General features: G+C 36.1%; 1 protein-coding gene across 1 annotated transcript; it reads right to left on the bottom strand.

The window, feature by feature from the left end:
- On the bottom strand, positions 287–8,355 carry LOC109229054 (dihydroxy-acid dehydratase, chloroplastic). Its single transcript, XM_019394360.1, has 14 exons — positions 7,635–8,355; positions 6,371–6,442; positions 4,808–4,855; positions 3,874–4,028; positions 3,590–3,784; positions 3,406–3,517; positions 3,238–3,307; positions 3,086–3,144; positions 2,843–2,966; positions 2,669–2,739; positions 1,608–1,709; positions 1,316–1,396; positions 761–919; positions 287–679 (listed from the first exon to the last, which is right to left on the bottom strand). The coding sequence occupies exons 1-14, from the start codon at positions 8,175–8,177 to the stop codon at positions 629–631; spliced, it is 1,842 nt and encodes a 613-aa protein (XP_019249905.1). The 5' UTR covers positions 8,178–8,355; the 3' UTR covers positions 287–628.

The raw sequence follows: 8,708 nt of genomic DNA, 5'->3' as shown, positions 1-8,708 counted from the left end.
CTTGTATTAGAGCAGACTGTCCACATCACATCCTTAGGGTGCAGCCCTTCCCCGAACCCTGCGTGGACGCAAATACTGTGTACTGAGCTGTTCTTTTTTCAATTTCAACATGAAACGTGGCAAAAGATAGTTTGGCTCTCAAGAGTAGGAATGTTTTAGTATGTTCTGTTCAACTTCAAGTCAGCCAAAGTCATCAGATTCTGATTTCTGAGCATAAGATCATGTTGAGCACAACATCAGACCAAACCTATGGCTATGAAAAAAAATTCGTATAGACAGCAACAAATCTCAGAGATACTTCAAACTTCTGGGAATTTCCAAAAGTAGAAGTGATTGTCCTTTACCAATATTATTTCACCAAGCATTATACAATTTAAATCAAAACCAATGAACAACTAGATATCCAGAATGACAAAGTAGGAAAAAGAACGGAAGAAAACAATGCTCTCACTACCTCTAAACAAGAACCATTGTATATGAGTTACACCTGAAAACATAAAAAGGATAAACCTCTATAATAAATATGCTACGAGCCGCGAAGATGCCCCAATTGCAGCTTCATGCAAAATCTACAAATCAAGCTTCTCCCAGGTTCACTCTATGCTTTCATAAAAACTGATTCTCTTGTCTATTCATCAGTAACACATCCCTTGGAAGCAGATTGCACATTTCTGATATACTGGAGAGAAAAAAATAATTATGTCAGTATAACGCTTTTTGCGTTCAACATCTCTCCAGTATCAAATAATCACGTACGTACCTTGTAGAGAACCCCTCGGTCGGCTTTATATGCAGGAGGAGTCCAATTCTTTCTACGCTGCTCAAACTCCTCGTCTGATAACTGAACGTCCATTTTCCTCTTCTGAATGTCAATTGTAATTATGTCTCCATCTTGAACAAGACCGATTGGACCTCCTTCCTGGTGAGGGTTTGAATTGCACAATTCTTAATGGCAATAAACCAAGATCAAACAGGCTCTTCTATGCTATTCTGAAGGTTTAGGACTGTTATCACATACTAATATTTCTCTGACATGTTTGCCTTAAAAGGCGACTGCTTAAGTATCAATCACATCTTCATGACCACATTGGACGTTCGAAAAACAAACGAGAAATAGTCCTAGGCAACTAAAAACTAGTGATTGTAATCGGAATATTAGTGAAGAAACTTTGGCAACTAAAAACTAGTGATTGCCTTCGCAAAACTAGGAACTATAATAGTAGTTTAACATATTTGACAGCTGATTTTTTAAGGAAGTATGCATGACAGCATGAGCTAAAAGAAGCAACGAGTTGAATAACAAATGCTAATGTACCTGTGCTTCAGGACATATATGTCCAACAACATATCCATGAGAACCTCCCGAAAATCTTCCATCAGTAAGTAATGCACAATCCTATGGTCCAAAAGAAAACAAAATAAACATTCAGCACCATGAAAAAACCAAAAGCTAGGAGCTAAGGCCATGCAACAGATTTCAAAATGAAATCCAAATAGGAAGACAATAGGAATAAGAACCTTAACTTTTAGTAAATACATGCCTTAAAAATTTTGCCTAGGACAAAAATAAAAAGAGACGAGGAAGAAATAAATCTCGCATTACGGACCTTCCCAAGACCTGCACCCATAATGGCACTTGTCGGTGTCAACATTTCGGGCATTCCTGGTCCTCCTTTAGGTCCCTCTCCTCTAATGACAACAACTTTTCCCTGAAAGATGGTATGCAGATAAGATGTCTAGACTACCAAATATCCACCATATTTGAACTGGCTCAAAAATAAGCTCAAACTATTGCAGGCAGTTACTTTCCAGCAAACAGAAAAGGCAAAATAAATCACTAATAACTGACAGTTTCAGCGTTGCAGAAGAGAATTTGGAGTAAAAGAATGCTTAAATGACACTTTACTGCTTAGGCAAATGCAATGGACGTCTACGAGACCAAATGCTAGATGAAACTGAAGAAATCAGCAGAAGTAACACAGAGTGGCATGATACTTCGACAAAATATATACTTTACCTATCAAATATATACTTATCCAATATATATATATATAGGGCAGAGTGTAAGTTTATACAACAAGACACATAAACAAAGCAGAGATTCCATCTTTACTTCTTTGCTGCCTTATCAAAAACCTACTTATGTTTCAGATGTTTCTGTTGCGAAAAGCCTATTGGCATGCATAAACACCGTGCCTGGGAAGAGAGGAAAACTAAACCCATAAAGGATACAATGACACCATTGCCTCAAGAAATACACGTATGAATAGGAAAAAAGAGACCAAGGCTTATTTTCATAGTAGTAATAGGTTAACATGCGAGAGCTTAGGCAAAATACCTCAAAGGAAAAAAAAACTTTCAACTGTTGATATTTTCATATTCTTTTTATTATCGAAATGCCTAGAAAAGGGAAAAAAATTTAAAATTGATCCATCCAAGATAGTATTGATTTAATAGTAAATGTTTGTAACCCTTTTGTCTATTGGACTTCAAAAAATTTCAATATTTACTATTACTCAATGCACTGGTCTTGTCTGAGCTACGAATGCTCTAATGCTCCTAAGAAATTGATGCTTTTGCACTTATGTAGTCTCCCACTCCATTGCACAGTTTATCAGGACATAAGTAAATGAAAAAAAATGACAGGGAAAGGGATTAGCTTGCTTGCCTTAAATCTCAAAGGGTCTTCTGAGATAGCCGCAATCATAGCTTCCTCTCCTTCAAACACTAGGGCGGGGCCTGATGCACAAGTTCCCGTGATTGTTATATTTTCAAGAGGCAAACAAACAGCATCCGAGACACACAAAAATATTAAATTCTAGTTCTAAATAATATAACATACCAGAAAAGTACATCCCTTCTTTCCCAGTGATCTTTGCTACGCTACCGTCTGGTGCAAGGTTTCCATATAATATCTGAATGTGGCCCGTTTCTTTGATGGGGTTGGACAATGGTCTTATAATTTGCTAGAAAACAAAAAAAGATGGACAAAACTGAGTATCCTAATTTCCATCAGGAGGCAACAAACCTATGACAAAAACATCACCGCACCAAATGGAAAGCAGCCGTTGGAAAAAAGACCTACCTGACCTTCAGCTAAAGAAGGAAATAGCTTTGCGTTTTCAGCAAGAGTCTTTCCCGTGACTACAAATCAAGGAGTTAGTCAAATGAGTACCACCAATTATTAGATTGACCAGTACAACAAAATATCTACTAATAATCATCAAAGAAAATTACCAGTCATACAGTCCCCGTCCAAATACCCAAGCTCCAACAGGTGGCGAATGACTGCAGGTGTACCTCCAATCTACATAATTAAGCTCATTCATCAGAACAAAATCGACAGCAGTGAATGCCATATAACCAAAACTAAAAATATATTGGCACATATAGTATTCTACAAACCTTGTGCACATCCTCCATAACATATTTTCCACTAGGCTTCAGATCGGCAAGGAAGGGAACCGCATCGCTAACCTTCTGGAAGTCATCTAGAGTTAATTCCAAGCCAACAGATCTGCGGAGATATGCAAATCATGACTCACATACTCATAGCAAAAGTAAAGTAACTCTGCGGAAAAGTTGCTACCTTGCAATAGCAATTAAATGCAGTACAGCATTTGTTGATCCACCAAGCGCCATGACCATCACCATTGCATTTCGAAGTGACTTTTTTGTGATGATATCTCGAGGTTTCAAGTCCATCTTCAACAATTCCAGAAGATATTTTCCCGCTAGGCGGCACTCATCCAACTTCAGTGGGTCTTCAGCTGGTGTGGAAGAGCTTTGGTTTTGAAAAGGAGACGAAGAAAGGACTCATTAGCAATAATTCTTGATAAACAAAGTTTAAGTAACTACAACACATTTTTATACCTATAAGGCAGTGACATGCCCAATGTCTCAATAGCAGATGCCATGGTGTTTGCTGTATACATTCCACCACAAGCCCCCGCACCAGGACATGAATTACGAACTACATTCATCCTTTCTTCATCACTAACAGAACCACTAACATACTCTCCATACACCTGTAAGTAAAATGAAAGCAGAAAAATTGGTACCGCCAAAGTTCTTACAGAATTGAAGATCGGTGATTGAAAAATGTTAGAAAAAGCTGTCTTTTAAGTTTAGTTTTCTCATACTCAAAAAAAATCAAGTCAAACAGCATGTTTCTATCATATAAACCATAATAACTACAACTCCAGCACATCAAAAGCTGCGCAAGAACAACATTTAAATGTGTTTACAAACAAGAGTATCCACTAATAGAATTAAGGATGTTACTGACAACTCATAAATGGGAATGGCTTTTTGTCAAGAAAAAGATTAGCCAGTTGCCACAGAATGTCACATGGACATAAAATGTGCTTCAACAATGCATTCGTTGATAATACACACACACACACACACACACACACATATATATACACACACACACATGTGCGTGCACCCCCCAATAACATCAGCATCCTGATCATTGAAATCTACAGTAAAGACCACCCTCCTACAGAAGATGATATACAGAAGAGAAATCGGATATGTTTAGAGGGAATGACACAGGCTAGGAAATGTTTAATATCTATGTGTCATATTGGGTCAGAGTAGAAAATTTAAATGCCTAAGAACTTTTCATAGCCTTCCTAATTTCATTAGAATAGTAATCTAGTAAAGCTTTTGCCATAACTCCTTACTGTGTTTCAAAGTAAATGCTTTAATTATTAAACAACAATAATCATCCAAAGAAGAATTGCTAAATGGAGCAATAAGAAGACACTAGAACAGCACACTGGCAATCCAGCAGACATACCTGGAAAGCGGATACAATGTCGAATGTGTGCCCTTGAAAATGACCAGGCTGTAAATCAGGAAAGGGTAAAGGATCAACAATAACTCGGAAGAAAACAGAACAAAAGATCAACATGTGATGCAGTAAATGCTCTTAAATATCATTACTTGTCATTATGTTCGCAAGAGTCTAATATTGTTAACCTTCTATGTCATTTTCTATTTAGCATTATTTTTTGAGAGTTGGTCACCCTTATGATTAAGCAATGAACTAATTGACGTGTTGGCATTTTATAGTCGTCATACAGCAGATATTTAGAAGCTTACAAGCAGCTTATGTCATTTCTAATCTTTCCCACTCTTTTTCTCTCCTTCTAGCAGCTAATCCAAAGAAAGTGATCCTTCATATTTCATTCACTTATTCCAATTCCCATCCTCTAAATATTCCCTCCACCTTCTTTCCTAGCAAGACAGCTTAGTCTATATAGATTCTTGGCTAGTCCAACTTGACATGTTCCGCAATGCGCTATTTGGATTGCTGTCTCCTACGCCATCTATAACAAGTTCTCTACCATTTGCATTTGCATTTCTTGATGCAACAAAAATTTTCTCTTTGATGCAATGGAAAATTAAGGAACAATCAAGAAATACATGTATTTCTTGACCTGTTTTAGTTGTTAACGTTTATTGAATATTTAGCGACTATGTATACATTTTATAAGAAAATCTCTTAATAATTTGTAAAAAAGCTTTTGGGATAAAAATTTTTAGACGGAAATGCTTTTGGGATTTTAAAAAAATAAAATTTTAGTGATATACGAGAAATTTACAAGACGGATATGTAGCTCTGTCATCATTGGATTGAAAAAGATACATGGTCCTGTGGCTTTGCACCAGACAACAGACCACAATCATCTTCAAGAATTTTTTTTCACTAAATATACAACTTCTTCACTCAAGACATAGTGGAAACAGCATATCATCTCCTAAAATCAACATAAGGGATTTCCAAAGAATTTGATCAATCTTAATACCAAATCAAAAAGTTTAGCAGGAAAGACAAAAGAAACCCCTCAAGTAAACCAAACAAGTTCTGTTGCATACACTGTGCAAAAGACCATGTAAATGAAGGATTGAAGGTGCAAAAGAGCCACTACACCAAGGGGCTAACACAGATACATCAAAACGTAGATATCAAATGCTACACTGCTTTCCTTTCCCTTTTCTTTTTCCATATTCCTCCTGAAAGTTAATCTTCCTTGTCTCCTATCAAGTAAGTTGAAAAACAAACTCCAAGACGTGTCAAGCTAACTCTCTTCTCCGCCTCTCTTTGATGGACTAAATGTCTTACTTTACCCTATTCTCTTATTAATTATGGGAGTTCTGAGTAAATAAAGCATGTTGTCCTAGTTATCTCCCTTTTTGTTTAGTCACCACAATTATTCAACTTAACTATTCTCAACTAAATATTGGAAGCCATGGAATGGTTTCAAGCAGCAATTATTCAGAAGATAACATCTACTCTACATGAAGAGAGGCTTTCGACGCACGAGAAAGAATTCAAACATGAGGGTTCCAATCTGACCTTAATGGTTCCACCGTATATCATGATACTTGGCCTGTTTAGTCTTCCCATCGCCATAATTGTGCCTGGCATCTGCCATACAACAACAATAGATTATCATTTCGAAGAGATACAGCATGCAATGCAGCTGCAGTAGACAACAGTAGGAAACGATTAGGGGGGTTAGCTCAATGGTTTGGGTCCTCTTAACATTTTCTCTCCACGAAAAATAGAACTACAATACCATAGAATGTGCATACAGATAGGCAAAAATTTAGTGAAAAGGAACACTGAAAATGTAGGAAGTAAGGAAGTTGCAAGAAATCACAAACATGCCGGAATTATATCATAAATTGCTATGTGAAATCTTGAAACAGATTACAATTTCACTTGAGTGAGTTATAACCATAGCAGTTCAAAGAAACAACTTTTTTGAAAAACCATGTAACATGTCAAATAAAAATATTTGGTATTCTGAAGTAATTGCATAACCGAATAAATCTTCACAACAGAAAGTCACCTAATATGCTGGAATTCATCTTTTTGCTTGGTCAAACTGGAAAAAAAAATCCACAAACTTTTATGCAAAATCTTAAAAGCATTATACTTCTCTATACACTTCTAACCAAAAGTATCATGTTTCGAAGAAACATATACATCCAATACTGCAGGAAATCAACCAGGAATCTTATCCATATAGTACTATAAGAGATTGAACTTAGACAAAAGATTGTCTGTACAAGCATAGACATTATATTCTTTGAAAGTAAAACAGCAAATGCATCAAATATACCTATACAGTTGCAAAGCTGAAATCTTTTCTCCATCATAATAGCAAATTTTGCATCTTTTATCCAAAACAAGAATAGCAAAGTTTGCATCTTTTATATTGCATCTTTTATCCAAGAAATAATTCCCAATGCCCAAATACTAACTCAGAATTTCCCAAATATCAAGAACATCAATAAAAAAGTATCTTTTTTTAGATTCTTGTAGAAAAAAGGTAGAAAAAGACTCACATTTTTATCACAAGTATTTCTTTCACACCAAACTGAACCAAAACTTGCATCTTCATTCAAACAACAATAACAACAACTACGTCTCAGTACCAAACAAGTTGGGGTCGGTCATATGCTTCAAGAAATATACCTATAAAATAACAAAGCTAGCATCTTTACTACACAACAATAGCAAAGTTTGCATCTTTTATCAAGAAATAACAAATAGAACAAAAGGGTGTAAATTTTTTTAAAATTCTTGCAGAAAAAAGTAAAAAGAGGCTTACATTTTTGTCACAACCAGGAATAGCAATATTCCCATCATACCACTGAGCAGACATAACAGTTTCAATACTATCAGCAATCAAATCCCTTGACTGCAAACTAAAACACATGCCACGTGTCCCCATACTAATAGCATCACTAACACCGATAGTATTAAACCTAAACCCAACCATATTAGCTTCTTGAACCCCTTCTTTCACTGCCTCAGCTAATTTCAACAAATGCATATTACATGTATTTCCTTCATACCAAACTGAAGAAATTCCTATCTGGGGTTTACTCATATCCTCATCAGTTAATCCTACACCATATAGAATTGCTTGTGACCCACCTTGGGATTTTGGTTCAGTTATACGGCTACTGTATCTGTTGAGTTTTTGAGTGGTGGTTTGTGGGGGTGGTGGGGGTGTGGAGGTGGTGGTGGTGGCTTTGATGGTGAAGGTGGGTGGTTTCTTGAAGTGGGGCCTACATTTTGGGAAAATGGTGGTGGTGGGGGTGGTGGGGGTAGGGTGGTAGGTGGGTGGGGAAAGTAATTGAGCTTGCATTGCGGCGGCGCAGGGAGGAGGAGGAGAGTGAAGGGGTTTTATTGTATCAAGGTTTAAAGGTGGAAATTTGACAAAGGGTAGAAGAAGGACAAAACAATAGAGAAAGTGGAGAGTATACGACAAATATAGAGATATATGTTTAAGGGATTGTGTCTTAAACTTGGACTCTTTTGAGTTAGATAAGAATGAAAACAGAGTAAAGGTGGAGAAGGGAACTAAAATTTATACAAGAAATACCGAAATTGATGGCATATTCATTTATTCATGTTATTCGCATCTTTACTAAAACTTAATTTTAACATAGTGTTATCTTATATTATAACATTTTAAAAAAAATAATTACACTCTAGGTCTTTTCCAAAAGTTACATATCACTAATATAAATAACATACTTTTGAAATTCTTCAAAAATAGCAAGTTAAATAATATTTTTTATCATGCACTAATTGAAATATTGAAAATTTAACACACTTAGGGGTCGTTTGGCGGGAGTTATTAAAAAAAGCAATGCAAGTATTAACTTTGTGCATT

This window comes from Nicotiana attenuata, chromosome 7 (assembly GCF_001879085.1).
Source record: "Nicotiana attenuata strain UT chromosome 7, NIATTr2, whole genome shotgun sequence".
Lineage (NCBI taxonomy): Eukaryota > Viridiplantae > Streptophyta > Magnoliopsida > Solanales > Solanaceae > Nicotiana > Nicotiana attenuata.
This window is presented reverse-complemented; position numbering and strand designations above follow the sequence as displayed.